At 34.7% G+C, this 17,264-nt stretch overlaps 1 protein-coding gene across 1 annotated transcript in view; it reads right to left on the minus strand.

Annotated features, from left to right (window-relative positions):
* LOC150095293 (uncharacterized) overlaps positions 1-17,264 on the minus strand; it is a 590,931-nt gene that overhangs the window by 463,809 nt on the left and 109,858 nt on the right. The window contains exon 11 of the mRNA XM_090410639.1: positions 13,032-13,147. Coding sequence (XP_090266765.1) covers positions 13,032-13,147 — 116 coding nt within the window. The remainder of the gene's footprint in view (positions 1-13,031; positions 13,148-17,264) is intronic.

The following is a 17,264-nucleotide window of genomic DNA, read 5'->3' on the forward strand; positions in this document are numbered from 1 at the left end:
AAGAAAATGTTATGGAGAATTTACAAGGAGAAAGGCGATCAGTACACCCATGAGCAGTACAAGGTTCAAGCTAGGAAGGTTACCAGCATAGTAAGAAAAGCTAAATCAGATTATGAGAAACACCTTAGCCAAGGAGATCAAGGGTAATCCCAATGGGTTCTTCTGCTATGTGGCAAGTAAAAGGAAGAATGACTTTGCAAGGATAACTTTAGTGGGTGCTGATGGTATCGAGGTGACCAATTCAAATAGCAGAGTTACTGAGTGATCACTTTTTAAAAGTCTATCACCCAAGTGAGAATATCTCTGTACCTGAAGCAATAACTAATGTGAGAATTGAAGTTATGAAATCAGAGTACTTGGTAGAGTGCGAAATTTAAATGCGAACACTGCTGTAGGTTTAGGTGGCATATCAGCTCGGGTGTTGCGTGAATGTGCAAAGGAATTGTCAATGCCTCTTACTTGGTTATTTAACTTAAGTTTGAACTCTGGTATGGTCCCTAGGGAGTGAAAGGAAGGCTAAGTAGTTCCTTTGCATAAAGGTGGCTCTAAAACTGCGATAGTTAATTACAGGCCAATCAACATCTTGGGAATGGTGGTAAAAGTATTGGAAAAGTTGGTTAAAGATAAAATTCAAGAATAGGTGGATCAGGATATGATACTCTATAGGGGCCAACATGGTTTTGTTAAAGGTCGATCCTGCCTTAGCAATTTATTAACTTTTTATAATAGAATGACATCTGAGTTGGACAAAGGAAATGGCAACACAGTGGTACTTATGGATTTTGCTAAGGCTTTTGACAGGATACTCCGGAATACTGTTGTGCAAATTAGAGCAGATGGGGATGGATACTAAACTGGTGATATGGATATGAGAATGGCTAAGGGAGAGATACCAGAAGGTGGTGTATGGAGGAGCAGAGTCCAGGATGAGGCAGGTGACCAGCTTGGGCCATTGTTGTTTAATTTGTACATAAATGATATAGGAAATGGCTTAAAAGGAGATATTCAGTTGTTTGCTGATGATGCAAAGTTGGGTAGTGCAATAAAAAATCAAGCTGATGTTAAGAGTTTGAAGAATGATTTAAATAAGCTGGCAAAATGGGCCAAAGGTAATGGATATCAGTTCAACGTGGAAAAGTGTAAAGTTATGCATTTGGGGATTAAAAGATTACCCGCTGTGTACAACATTGATGGAATGGTACTTCAAGAGATTGATGAGGCTAGGGACTTGGAGTGTTAGTGGATAGGGAGATGAAGTTCAGGGGACACATTGCTAAGGTGTCCAAGACTGCACATAGAATTACTTGGTTATTAAGGAACACACTATCATCTAGAGAGAAAGAGGTTATTATTCCCCTTTATAAAGCATTGATACTTCCACATTTGGATTACCATGCTCAAGTCTGGTCACCTTGATTCCTTGGAGATGAAGAAGTTGTGGAGATGGTTCAGAGGAGAGTGACTAAGTTGGTGAGTGATGTAAAAAATGCTCCCTACATTGATAGATTGAGAGCTTTTTGGATTGCAGAGGTTGGTTGATAGGCAGAGAAGAGGGAATATGATAGAAACATTTAAATTATTAAAAGGTTTTTATAAGATTGATGCAGGGGAAATATTTCAGCTGTGTGATAGTGATGGAAGAACAAGAGGTCATCCCTGGAAATTAAGGAAACGTGTGGTTAACAAGGGTGTGAGAACGAGGTTTTTTGCCTGGAGGGTGGTGAATGAGTGGAATGCATTGCCTGACTCAGTTGTGAGTTCTTCTTTTGTAAATGAAGTCAAGAACAGATATGATAGATATTGTTTTGATAGTTTGGGTCTCCCACGATGAGTCCACTGACTTTATGGAGATACCCATAATAATAATAATAAATGTAGCATTTTAAACCTCACAAAATTCCTACACACACACACACACACACACACACACACACACACACACACACACACACACACACACACACACACACACACACATACATATATATATTCTGTGAGTATAAAAACATGATGATAGCATTCCATGAAATATTGTCAGATATATTTCAATCTTCTAATGCACCTCTAATGGCATCAATCCTCCTCCATCTTGATCTTCCTTGGTATCTTTTACCTGCAACCCTTGCATCAAGGGTTTTATTTGCTATTCCTTTCTGATTCTGTTAAAGTGACCATACTATCTGAGATTAGTTCTGCTCACATATATCTGAATGGCAACAATGCCAAGTTCCTAATATCCTCATTTTTAATTATTTTGCCATTGATGTCATCTTTTTACTCCACTAATTTTTCTCATAACTCTCATATATGCAGCCTTCAGTCTTTGATCAAATGCTTTATTTCTAACCCAATCTATGATCCATAAGCTAAAATAGGTTTTATCACTATCTTGTATGCTGTAACTGTGTTGTCTCAGCTAGTTTCACTCTTATTCCATATAAATTTATTGAGACGAATCTCTGCTATACTAACTTTGCTTATTCCTTTGTCTATTTCCATATTTAATTTACTGTCTTAATAAATATTTGTGCCAAAATAGCAGAATCCTTTTACTTGTTTTATAGGAACCCTCTCCCAATGTAACAGATAATTTCAATCTCTGTGCCTATTTTCATGGTCTCTGTTTCTGTACTGTTGAATTTCAAACCATGTTTGTTACAGCATTTAATCAGTTTAGTTAAAGAATCCTGGAGATGTATTGGATTCATTTAAGAGGATAACAGCATCTACATAAAGTTAGAATTTGAGTTGAACATCTGTAGTTTTAATATCAGACCTAAGGCCACCTTTCTTCATCATGTGATACATATAGTTCTGATGCACCTGATTATATATCAAATCATCTTTCTTTACTTCCTTCAATTCTTACAGCTGACTTACTACTCAAATATGGACTATATATTAACTCTAAAGCAAACAAAAAATCTTTCTTCCATAGATCTAGTAAAACTTTTCTTTCCATAGGAACTTGGAATGTAAGAACATTGAACCAAGACTTTTTTGCTTGATATTCTCACTGAACAATTTTGTAAGTTGGAAATTCTTAATCTACAAGAAGATGGATTCCTTTTTATTTGAATATCCACTAATACATCTGTTTTTCCACATTTCAGGTTTTTGATGGCTTTTTCTATCTCGTGCATTGAGGTATGTATTAAAACCTGAAAACATGTAGTAAGTGGAATTCCATCTGATAGGATAGATAGTTTTGAATTGGATCTAAATTTTATCTCTATCTTTTAATGCTAAGATTACAACCAAAGAATGCTTACATGTGCTATTAGGTTTCTTGATCTTGAGGGTTGCCTTTGAATATGGTAAATTTTTTAAAACAGACTTTAATGCTAGATGAAGAGAATGGGCACTGCAGGGAAAGCTGTTCTATTCATCCTCAAAAGGTGACATTCAGAAGAGTAGCACTCAATTTTCCATACTCAAGACATGAAGACAGCAAAGATCTGCAAGGTTTTGGACTGTTATTTAGCAGAAATGCAAGTAATGCTCTTCTTGAATATAACTGTATTAATGTAAGGCTCCTCTGACAATTCAGAAGATGAAAAGAAAGAGTGCTTCTTTAACCAGCCACAAAACATACTAGACAATGTTACGAAAGGGGATATAGCAGTTATTTTAGGGGATTTGAATGCCAAGGTAGGAAAATGATCTCAATTACTGGGCTTACCAGGCAAGAGTAACTAGACTGTTTGGAATTGTAGTGACAATGGTGAGAGACTCCTCCAGTTATATAAAATAAATGGATTGACAATAACCAATACCTATTTCAAGCATAAAAATATTTACAAGTACATTTGAGTCTTACTTTATGGTATCTACAAGAATATGACTGATTATGTTCTAATTAACAGTAAATGAGCAAGTTCTGTGTGGAACACTAGGACATACAGAGGTGCAACAGGGTCTGTCGACTACCTTGTTAAGAGCATACTGCAACTGAATCTTCAAAAATGTAGTCCAAGGTTGAAGCAGTATGCAGTGCTGGTAATGTCAGAATTTACCAGGGTGAGCTGCTTACATGTTATGAAGGCACTAACCTACAGGATTGTGATGTAGAATGTGTGTCTGTGTGTGTGGTGGGGGGGGGGGGTGCTTTAAGAAGACTCTGCATGGAACTGGTCAATCTATTTTAGGAGTCAGAGAAGCAAAACCAGAATAAATTAGGCAGTGTAGTTAACTGCTCAGGGAAGCTGGAGCAGTATCCCCATAATGAGAACAAACTAAGGTATAAAGTTTTGCCATTTGGTTAGAAATTAAATTAAACATACTAAGAAATTATATTCTTCTTTATCAAGTGGAACCAAACAAAGTCTGAATATGTACATACAGCATCATCAAATTCCTGACATGCACCCTCAAGGGGTGTACAGGATATGATAGTACTACATGAAAAATTTACATCATTACTAACTTCCTATTTACAATTTTCCTCCAAATCATTATCAGATCTTATATTTCTATAGTCTAACTTAGACGATATGTACATACATATACATACATACATGTTTTCTCATTGAAATATGTGGAGAAAAAAAAACTCAGTTTTCAAATAAGTAGCATAGCTAAATGCCGAATATATAGGCCCGAGGATATCACCTAAAAAATTTGGAAGAAGAAATAGATGACTCAATCCATAACAGGATTAGTCAAGAATATTCAACAACTGGTACAAGTCATTAAGGATATGAGAACTGAAATGATTTTAACAATATACCCTAGCCATGTATGCAAACACAGCAGTAAGAAGACAAAATACTGAGAATAAAAAGTGGGATCCTAAAATCCCATCTGATACCTTTTATATGATTGCGGTGATGAGATCTTGCTCAGTCCACTAAAGGCCTCAAATGACTTTCTCTCAGATTTTGGATAAGGTTAGGCAGCCATATTTGTTAAACTAAATATAATGTTGTAGTGCTGTGGTGGATTCCAAAGCACTAAGAATCTCAACTAGTCAATGGGTGACCATATCTGCACAAAGCAGCCCAGTATTGTCTCCTGATCTCCTCACACACACATCAGTCCAAGAAGATGGGGAGAGACAGTTAAAAACATCCTACAGTGGTAAAATAAGATGGCAATTTGACTATGGTACATCTCAGGTCAGATGTGAGGGAATGTGGTCTTTCACACTTGAGGAATACAGGTAGGAGAGGAGATATGAATAGAATCATATAAGTCAGTAAAAGGATCTTACAGTTTCTGACTAAAATAAAAAGCCAAAAAGCTAAAATAAAGAGCCAAAAGCTCAGCAGTGCAAAATTATATAAATCAAGTGGATATTAAATCCAGCATTATTTCAAAGTCGAATGTAAAAACTATGAAAGTTTCATACGAAATTTGATCAGAGCTTACGGAATACACTCGCCAGCATTTACAAGTTGCTCTAGCACAGACCTTATAGAAGACACAATCGTTAGTCAAAGCATCCATATATTTGCCTTCTATTGGCCCATTTTGATAAAGTTTCACTGTACTGACAGCTGTTTCAAACTGGTTGGTTCTTCTCAGAGACCAGGCAGAAACCTTAAGAGAGCAAAAACTCTCATTCAGGACTAAGGAACTCGAAGTGCCAGAGAGGTGTATTTTTTGTATGCAAACTCTCGGTTGGTGAGTAAAGTATTTACTAAAATATAGAAACTTTCATAGTTTCTACATTCGGCTTTGAAATAATGCTGGATTTAATATCCACTTGATTTACATAATTTTACATTGCCAAACTGAAGCCTTTTGGCTCTTTATTTTAGTAAATACTTTATGCACTGACCTAGTGTTTGCTTACGGAAAAATACACCTCTCCGACATTTTGAGTTCCTCAGTATTAAACGAAAGGTTTTGCTCTCTTAAAGTTTCTGCCTGGTCTGTGAGGAGAACAAACCAGTTTGAAACAGCTGTCTGGCCAGTGAAACCTTATCAAAAGAGACCCATAGAAGATGAATATATGGATGCTTGGGCTAGTGATCATGTCTTCTATAAAGTTAGTGCTAGAGCAACTCATAAATGTCAGCGAGTGTATTCCTGTAAGCTCTCTAGTCAAATTTCATACAAAAGTTTCATAGTTTCTACATCCGGCTTTGAAATAATGGTGGATTTGCAGTTTATAGCCAGGATCATCCTTGGAAGATAGCTGTGGTCAGGAACCATGGTTCGGGTTCTTCTCATTGTGTGTGTGTGTGTGTGTGTGTGTGTGTGTGTGTGTGTGTGTGTGTGTGTGTGTGTGTGTGTGTGTGTGTGTGTGTGTGTGTGTGTGTGTGTTATGGAATGGGTCACTATTAGCTACTGTGAATGTGCCTTCAGTGAATGTATTCATGGAGAGATATGATGGTAGCTATGAGCAGTAAAAGTGCCTCTCTCAATAAGTTCAGGGACTCCCTAAAGAAGCTTGCATAAAAACAATGATAATAATAATTAACATTGTACATGTAATGATAACAATAATTAATAAAATTCTTGTAGTATTTTTATTTTATATTTTTATTTTTATTATATTATATATTTTTATATCTATATATTATATATTTATATATAAAATATATAAAATATATATATTATATATTTTTATTTTATTTTATTTTATTTTATAGTATTTATCTTGTAGTATGCTATGGCTTAAACAATGACTTTTCAGAAATCTTGATTTTTAGTCTTATGATTAAAAACTGAGTGCAAACACTCAATTTTTAATCATATAATGATTTGATCTGATTTGATTTGATTTTGATCAGAAAATCAATAAAATGGAGCATCTGGACTCTGAAGTACAAAATTTTTGATTTCACCGGAAGGCTTAACAACTATAACTATGAACAACAAATGTATATATGTATGTGATTATTAATTAGACATTAAGATATATTATTACAATAAATTATCAAGATTTTCAAGAAATTTACCAGCCTAGTTGGCTGAGTGAATCCCTCTTTTATAAGGCTGTAATATAATCCTAGTTTGTCAATGGGGGTGCTTAAGGGTCAAAGCTGTATAACTGAGAGGAGACCTCACATAGCCTTTAAAGGAATGTGGAGAACCGACCAGGGCTTCTGACCTAATGTCCAATCCTCACCTTCTCGTGGTGCACTCTATTGGGTATCTACCTGGATACTGAATGAACGAGGATGGGCTGGCAATTTGGGATTTAGCCGACCAAACTGTATTTCTATTGGTTAAACCAAAATACAAAATGATGGTACGATATGACAAAATTTCATGCCAGCTAGGGCGTCGCCAAGTTAAACAAGGCCCCCGTTGTTTTCGCCAGGGAACCAGGGCGAACAGCGAAAAGTCAGCTACTGGAACAAATCTGAAAACACACCCCAACTTAACATCACCAGAGTTAAAGATCGGTTTTATCAACATAAGAAGCCTGAATGGCAAAGAAATGGAGCTAGCTGAGGAATTAGATAAGTACCAGATCAACATAATAGAAGTGACTGAAACAAAAAAGATAAAAACTGGTGCAATCTTTCTGAGCAATAAATACAAAATGTAATATTCGGGCAATGACAATCAAGGAAAAGAAGGAGTAGCCATAGTATTCCACATAAAATACGAGGCTCATCTTCCTGAATGGCAGGCAGTGTCAAGTACAGTGATTTGGGCAAATATCAGAATGGAGAACTGGACAATGAGACTTATTTGTGCCTATGGTCCCACAGAAGGTTCTACTAAGGTAGAAGTGGAGGAATTTTTTGAGACTCTAGAGAAAGCTACTGACACAATGAAAAAGGAAAAATTGGTCCTTGTTGGGGATCTAAATAGCAGAGTAGGAAGTGATTGTCAGACATACAAAAATGTTTTGGGAAAATTTGGAGAAAAGAGCAAAGCAAATAATAATGTCAATATGTGTTGGATTTCTGCTCAGGACATGGACTGGTTATTACTAACACCGTGTTCCAACATAAAAATGTGCACAAACTCACATGGAGAGAAGAGGCAAGGAATAAGAAAAGTCTCATTGACTATGTTATTGTTGATAGTGATGTTTTCTCCCTGGTGCAGGACACAAGAGTGTACAGAGGATTTGAAATTGGAAGTGATCCCTATTTAGTCTTGAGCAGGATAAATTTGAATTTCATATTGAAAAGAATGACATGTAAGAAAGATTTAAAGCGAATAAAAGTTGAGCAGCTCTCAGATTTGAACTGTAGACTAAAATACATAAAGATTATTGAAGGAAAAATGAAAGAGTTTGAGAACAGGAACCAAACCTTGGAGATTCAGTGGCAAGCCTTGAAGAAAACCCTGATTGATTCAGCTAGAGAGGCATGTGGTGAAGTTGTCTGCAAGAATAGAAAAATTAGAACTCCATGGTGGACACAGGAAGTTAAAGAGGCAGTGAAAGAAAAGAAGAAAGCATATCAAAAGTTCCTGGCAAATAAGTCAGCTTGTGTTCTTAGAGAATGTAAGAAAGCTAAACAATGTGTAAAACTAGCTAAACAAAAGTCATTGGAGAACTTTGGCAAGAACATAGAAAATAAATATCAAGAAGTGGCAAAATATTCTGGAGGATGTTGAAGAAGCTTAGAAATGGAGGAAAGAGTGCTGTAAAAGGAATTAGAGATGATAAAGGTGACATGAAAATGGGAGAAAAAGATATCCTTGAAGTATGGAGTAAGTACTTCGAAAAATTGCTAAATGAAACAAACAGTGATAGTACAGTGGTAAAAAACACTAAACAGGCATACAGTCAGGAATACATATCTATACTTGAAATAGAAAAAGCCATCAAAGGCTTGAAATGTGGAAAATTAGCAGGAGTAGATGATATTTGACCAGAAATGCTGAAGTATGGTGGTATAAAAGTCTTACTGTGGCTGCACTGCATAGTTCAAAAGGCCTGGACAGAGGGACGAATTCCCAATGATTGGAGTAGAGCTCTCATAGTACCCATATATAAAAAGGGAAATAAAACTGAATGTGAGAATTACAGAGGTATATCCCTATTGAGTGTTCCTGGTAAGATATATGCAAGTATATTTGAGAAACGGTTGAGAAGAATTGTGGAAGAAAAGCTTGGTGAAGAACAAGCTGGATTCAGGTCAAATAGAGGCTGTCAGGATCAGATCTTCACTTTATGACAAATAGTGGAGAAATCATGGGAATATAACAAAGATCTATATTTATGTTTTGTTGATTTGGAAAAGGCATATGACAAGGTGCCAAGAGAGAAGCTATTCAATATGCTACAGTTATATGGTGTCAATGGGGCATTGTATCAAGCAATACTTAGTCTTTATTTGAGTTGTAAGTCAGCAGTTAGAATTGAAGGAAGTACAGGAAGATAGTTTAATGTTAAATCTGGTGTGAGACAAGGATGTACATTATCCCCTCTGTTAATCATTATCTATATGGATCACATTATGAAGGAAAGTGGTATTAAACAGGATATCAAAATTGGAGATATTAATGTCAGCTCTTTGCTTTATGTGGACGATGTTATACTTCTAAATAAATCTGTTATCAATCTGCAAGATTCTCTGACCAAATTGAATAACTGTTGTAATAGATATGGTATGAAGGTCAGCAATAAAAAGACAAAGACAATGAAAATAGGCAGAATTCACAACACAGTTGAAAATGTCAACTGTGTTGTGAATGGAGAACCTGTGGAACAAGTAGAACATTTCAGCTACTTAGGCACGATTTTTAGTGAAGATGGTAATTTAAATATGGAAATAGACAACAGAATCAACAAAGCTGGTATTGTAGGAAGTCAATTAAATAAATTCAGATGGAATAAGAGAGAAATTAGTCGGAACACTAAATTAGCTGTATACAAGACAGTGTTCAAACCAGTTTTAACTTATGGATCTGAGAGCTGGGTCAGAAGTAAAACACTTGACCAAAGACGAGAGACTGCAGATATGACAGTCCTGAGAAAGATTAGAGGCGTGAACAGATGGCATCAATGGCAATATCATATTAAAAATGAGGATATTAGGAAAGAACTTGACATTGTCAGTATCCAGGAATGCGTTAGCAGCGTTAATCTAAGGTGGTATAGTCACTTAAACAGAATGAGCGAGGAAAGATTAGCAAAACAAGCGTTCTCTGCCAAGTTGGCAGGAAAACGACCCAGAGGAAGACCAAGATATAGGTGGATTGATAGAGTACAAAGTGTCTTAGACGATAGAAATATAAGATCTGGTAATGTTCGAGTCTTGACAAGTAACAGACTGATTTGGAGGAAAATTGTAGATAGGAAGTTAGTAATGATGTAAATTTTTCATGTAGTACTATCATATTCTGTACATCCTTTGAGGGTACATGGCAAGAATTTAATGATGATGATGAGTTTGTCAACAGACTAGGATCAGTTTTCTTTTCTTGTGTTGACTTTCACATATTGCCTGTTCTGGCACAAACATCACACCCACAGTTTCGAAAAAAGCATAGTATATTTTCTTGTTCTAAACAAAACTTCTCTTCTGCTTAACTCCTGACATTTTATAATTCTGAAATCAGCCTGACTTTAGAATGTTCTCACATTTCAGGTGGTGCACCTAAAACTTCCCTCAGAAACCCTCTCTCTCTCTCTCTGACTCCCTCTCTCATCTATAGTTAGCACCTTACATTTTGTTGCATTAAACAGATATCCCAATCATTTTCCCACTGGTCCAGCTTATTCAAATCTTTCTGAAGGGCCACAGACATTGGCACTATTACTAATAACCCTCCTAAGCAAATATCTGAATGTCTCCTTACAACCTTGTAACAATATCAATGACATAAAGTTTAAAAAGCAAAGATTCCAGTATGGAATCCTGTGGAATTAAACTTGTGACATTCTTCCTTGATCCAGCTTCCTCATACACAACTCTGATATTTATCAGACACCCAATCTCCAAAAAATACATATGACAAGGAGGTGCATGATATGCAGATATTTAAGTTACTGCATATGAGTTTATATGTAAAGACTAAAAACAATTAAATACACATATCAGATGTTATCAGAACTTTGCAATTGGTACATATAAATAAGTAACCAGAATAAAAACATTAAATTAATTACTGTATACATATTGAAACAATGCTAGTTGCTGCTGTCACATTCTACAGGATAGCATGTTGTATCCTAGGTTCGCAGCAGTTAGATTTTTAATGAAAGCAGAACAAATTTGGCATAGGATTAAGCCTTGATTTTTGTTACGTTGGGTGAGGATCCCCACAGCATTTGCTAGGCTTTCTTGTAAACAATCATGATCAATATAAGCCATTTTTGTCGCCAAACTATTTGATGGCCTGTGATAGTTGCATGGGATAACAAACCTGATTTATGCTGCCTTCTTTTTTCAATGTAACTTACGTGTGCAGACATGAAGATCTCCCTTAATATTCCCATCTGGCCTATGTAGCAAATGCCACAAGAGCAATGAATCTTGTAAACACCTGCTTTTTTCATGGGATGAAGTGGAGGTTTTGGTGGATGTAAGAATCTGGAAATTTTAAGCAATGATAAAAACACCACTTTAATGTTGTGCTTGTGGAGCAAATTTGTCAGTTTGTCGGTAGTACTCTTGATGTAAGGTAGTGCGATTGCATTCTTAAAATCTTGTTTAAGTAAAGGAGCTGTCAGAGGTATATTAAGAATTTTGTTGATTGTCTTGGGTTCATAATCATTGAGGGTGAGATTATGCCTCAGATAGCACAGTTCTTCATTCCTGTTAATTGATGTACTGGACATATTGAATGCACTATCTCATAATATTTTAATTATGCCTATCTTTTGTTCTCGTGGAAAGGCTTAGCCTATCTTTTGTAATGAATGATGGTGTGAAGAGGCATATAAAAATCTTCTAGTTGCAGTAGGTTTCTGTATACTGAAAGAGGACAATCTTTTTTCTTCTTCATTTATTTCCTTTGTTTTTATTTATTTCATTTATTTTTTTGTAAAACTTTTGCTAATACCACTAACGATGTAAGTTTAATGACTTACAAAACTTGTAGGTTATACTTGTTCACTTTTATTGAATTCATTATTTATCTAAAAATGCAGTGTCAATACCAGAAGCTGTCTACCTAATTTTTCGAATTTTGTGTTTTTCTCTCCAAGAACATTTTTTATATTGAAACATGATGTAAGTAAGGACTGGCTCATGTCTTGAAGAGATATTTAGCAGGTACTTATCATTATTATTAGTCTTGCACTTTACTCCAGATTCTCTTAAAACATTTATGTGTGTCTGGAATTTCATTCCCTTCTCTTCTGTTTTCCTACAAAAAGAACCAGCTTGTCTTTTTATTATTTTTTTACATAACATGCCCTTTCTAATGATTAAGAAATTTCCTTAATTCTTCCCTACTAGAATCAAATTCTGTGGGACTGAAGGCAAAAATAAGTTTTATTTACCACTTTCCTGTTTTGAAAATTTCCCAGATCACATCACTTGAAATTGGCTCTTATTTCAGTTTATTCTTCATGTTGAAATGTCACATTTACTTCTTTGTCTAATCCCTATCTTCTAGGTTAACAGTATAAAATTCATATCTATTGAGGGTGTTCCAATAATCAACTTTTCATTGTTTACCCTCAAGAAAACAGTCAGGTTCCTATATAACAATGCAACACTACAGCCAACATGATTGCCTGTATATGTTGCAAGATCATAATTAAGATGTACATGCAATTTTCAACCAGACAGAATGCAATTTCATCAGATAAGTTATAAATTGCCATTCTGCCCTTGTTTGTCCAGTATGTAACCAAATACCTAATAATGAGGTGCATTACAGATGTGAAGATCAAACGTATTAGAAGTTTAGTTGGTTTTCCACATTTCTTAAAGGATAAATGGAAATCTCTACAAGTCAACTAGTATCAACTCTTAAACAATCTGTGTATAATTCTCTAGAGAAATTTCATTTCATTTATTAAAAATATAAACTGCACTAAAATGCATGTTAAATTTTTTTTTTTTTTTCATAGAAAATTGCTACTATTATAGAGTTATGAACATTTAAAACTGTCAATGAATTTGTAAAACTGCAAAAAGAAAAAAATAATAATAACTTACCGAACTTCCAATGCCTAAAATAAAAAGCATGAAGAAGAAAAGAACAGACCATAGCTGTGGAACAAATGGAACTTTTCCTAAAGCTTCAGGATAAGCAATAAATGCAAGCCCCATTCCTAGACAAATAAACACATTTGTAGATACATCCAGCAAAAAAAATATATATATATATATATATGAGGATGGTCTGAAAAGTTCTTGGCAATGAAAAACAAATTTATAATTTCAAAATTATTTTTATTCTTCAACATAATCTCCCTTAAGACCAATACATTTATTCTAGCAATGCTCCAGCACTATTCTCCAGTCCCTGTAGTGGTTCTCATTAAGATCTGCAAAATACCCTCTACAGCTGCAATCACTTCTTCATTCGAAGAAAACCGCTGACTGCAAGGAAGAGTTTTAGTTTTTGGAAGAGACAGAAGTCAGAGAGAGAGCCAAATCTGGAGAATAGGGTGGATGCTCCAACAATTCATAGTGCAGATCCCTTAATTTTCCCATTGCCAAAACACTTTTGTGGGCAGATGCATTGTCCTGATGAAAGCTAATTTTTTTCTTCTGCAAACCATGTCTTTTCTCACAAATTTTTTCGTATAGTCTGGTTAAAAGATCGGAATAATATTCCCCAGTTATTGTTTTACCCTTTTCAAGATAATTAATAAACAAAATGCTTTAGCATCCCAAAACACTGATACCATGACCTTTCCTGATGATGGAACTGACTTTGTCTTCTTTGGCACTGAACAACCAGTTTCTGTCCACTATTTTGAGTGCTGTTTGGATTCTGGTGTGTAATGGTGAATCCAAGTCTTATCCATAGTAATAAATCGAATGCACAAAATCAGTTTTATTCTTGTTAAAACACTCCAAGCACTGTTCAGAGATTTTCATGCGAGTGCATTTTTGATCTGATATGAGAAAGCATGGCACTCATCTCACGCAAAGCTTTTTCATATGCAATTCTTCATGCAAAATATATCCTACATGTTCTTTTGAAATGCCTATAGTCTCAGAAATTTCATGCACTTTGACTTGTCAGTCATCCAATACCATATCATGCACTTGATCAATGATTTCTGGTGTTAAAGAGTCAAAAGGCTATTTTTCTGGTGTTGTTACACTTTTTGGACGTCCTTCATGTGAATCATCTTCAAGGCTGGTACAGCCATGTTTAAACTTGGCAGCTCATTTCTTCAGTGTCAAAAACGAAGGAGAAGATCACCCGTAAACTTTAAACTTCAAATAAATTTTGTTTGGCATTAAACTTCTTTTACAAAGAATTTTATAACTGAACGATACTCAATTTTATCCATTTCAAGGGATACAGACAACACTTTTGCTTCAGACAGCTGTATAAAACAAACTACTTGATAGAATGACTTGTAATTTCACATGGATGCTTATGACAGATGTACCAACTTAGAAAAAAAAAATCTTGCCAATAGTGTTGCCATCTAGGTTAAGACCAAGAACTTTTCAGACCACCCTCATATATTGAATACAGTTGGAGATAAGCTACATCCCTGTCTAACCCCCTTGATTCATTTCAATCTCTTCTGTGAATTAATTACCTAACTAACTGTATTTTTGTATCTTTATATAAACTTTGTATAGCTTACTTAAATATAAAGAGCTAATAAGCTTCATTTCGGCAACAAAAACATTATTTAAATTAAGGGGATATTAAATCCCACATTGTTTTAAAACTGAATAAGAAACTCAAAGATTGGAATCAGAGAGTTTCTTGCCGAATATAGTATAGTAAACTATAAAGTATCGGCGATCACTAAGCGTCCGCTAAATGCAAGTGGCCCAGCACGTAGTGCAATACCGGAAATCTCGCAGCAAAGTCGGTAAAGTTCTGATCACTATTCTTAGGTATTTACCATAATGTAAAAACACATTTCCTAGGAAATGTATGCTGTTATTACATTATGGTGGTGAGGTCACTACCCAGACCGGTTTCAGCCTTTTTCGCTATACACTTTGGTATTAACTCGGTCTAGCTACTCACTGATGAAGCCTCAAAAAAGGCTGAAACCGGTCTGGGTAGTGACCTCACCACCATAATGTAATAACAGCATACATTTCCTAGGAAATGTGTTTTTACATTATGGTAAATACCTAAGAATAGTGATCAGAACTTTACCGACTTTGCTGCGAGATTTCCGGTATTGCACTACGTGCTGGGCCACTTGCATTTAGCGGACGCTTAGTGATCGCCGATACTTTATAGTTTACTATACTATATTCGGCAAGAAACTCTCTGATTCCAATCTTTGAGTTTCTTATTCGGTTTTAAAACAATGTGGGATTTAATATCCCCTTAATTTAAATAATGTTTTTGTTGCCGAAATGAAGCTTATTAGCTCTTTATATTTAAGTAACTTAATGGTTGCACCTGTTCGGAAACTCGTATAGCAGAGTATAAAGTTCTTTTCGCTATACACTTTGGTATTAACTTGGTCTAGCTACTCACTGATGAAGCCTCAAAAAAGGCTGAAACCGGTCTGGGTAGTGACCTCACCACCATAATGTAATAACAGCATACATTTCCTAGGAAATGTGTTTTTACATTATGGTAAATACCTAAGAATAGTGATCAGAACTTTACCGACTTTGCTGCGAGATTTCCGGTATTGCACTACGTGCTGGGCCACTTGCATTTAGCGGACGCTTAGTGATCGCCGATACTTTATAGTTTACTATACTATATTCGGCAAGAAACTCTCTGATTCCAATCTTTGAGTTTCTTATTCGGTTTTAAAACAATGTGGGATTTAATATCCCCTTAATTTAAATAAAATTTGTATAGCTTGTAACAAATATATGGAGATCCTTATTTTTTCATTATATTCCATAATTTTTCTCTGTATATTTTATCAAAAGATTTCTCATAATCTATAAAGGTCAGATGAATCTCTAAATTAAATTCTTGTCTTTTTTCAATAATTTGTTTTAACGCATAAATATTGTTTATACATGATCTTCCATATCCGAAACCATTTTGTCCTTCTGAGAGTAGGTGGTTTGTAATATTTTCAATTTTGCAATATTTTAGTAGGTGGTTTGCAATATTTTACTATCAATTTTGTAATCTGTATTTAATAGACTGATTGCTCTGTAATTTCCACAATTATCTCTGTCTCCTTTCTTAAATATAGATATAACATTGGCTTTTGACCAATCTTGTGAACCCTCACACTTCCTCCAAGAGTTATTAATTTTAAGAATCTGTGATATAAATATTCTCCACCTTATCTGCAAGTCTCTCTGTTTATGCTATCTAATCTAGTGAACTAATTTTTTTTTTGATACCTTTATTGCTACTTTCAGTTCTATATCAGTACTGATTTCTTCATTATTGTTTCCTGTTATTAAATTTGGGTCATACCATAAATTCTTATATTGTTTTATCCATTGTTTCTCTTGTATTATGTTCATTTGTGCTATTTCTCTTCTTCACTGTTTAATTTCGTTAATATTTTGTAGGCCGTATTTTTGTCTTCCATGTATGCCTTTATCTTATTAATAAATCTGTCCCCAGAATCTTAGTGAGCTTTCTGTATTATAATTTTAGACATTATTTTTTTGTTTCCTTTGTATGTTTTTGAAGGAAACAATTTGTATTCCATTTGTTTTTCATTATGGAAAATTATGGAGACAACTACCATGTTAGAGCAAAACTCTAGTTTAATATAAACCAAAATGAACACTCGACGTTTCGACCTTCATATCAAGGTCATCATCTGGAGCATATACATATATACAGAGAAACAAGCTGCATTGCAATCTACATGGTTTGCTAAAAATACTGACCAACAGTTAAAATAACTGGCCTGACTTCTGGTAAAAAATTTAAAAAAAAATCTTTACTAGATCAAAGCTAGAGTCCTATTATTATTATCTATTAGGTTACATAATGAAATTGGGCTGGAAAGCAACATATTTATATATATGTGTATATATATATATATATATATATATATATAAAAAAAAAAACTATGTGATTATACATATAAATTTCAACCAATTGGTATGGAATAGTTTCTAATAAAAGTTGAAAATTGCTTATACTCCTAAAGTATGCAAGATACTAAATAGGTTGAATATGTGCCATCCAAATTCTTGGAAATTTTATGCCACCATTACTGTTGAGATTAGGATGGTTAATCAGAATTTCACAGGCTTCTTTAAATTTTCTTTCATACCAGGTTTTTGTATGATGTAAAC

The sequence above is a fragment of the Typopeltis vanoorti genome, chromosome 20 (genome assembly GCF_054136105.1).
Source record: "Typopeltis vanoorti isolate ZY-2024b chromosome 20, IOZ_Tvanoo_1.0, whole genome shotgun sequence".
NCBI lineage: Eukaryota > Metazoa > Arthropoda > Arachnida > Uropygi > Thelyphonidae > Typopeltis > Typopeltis vanoorti.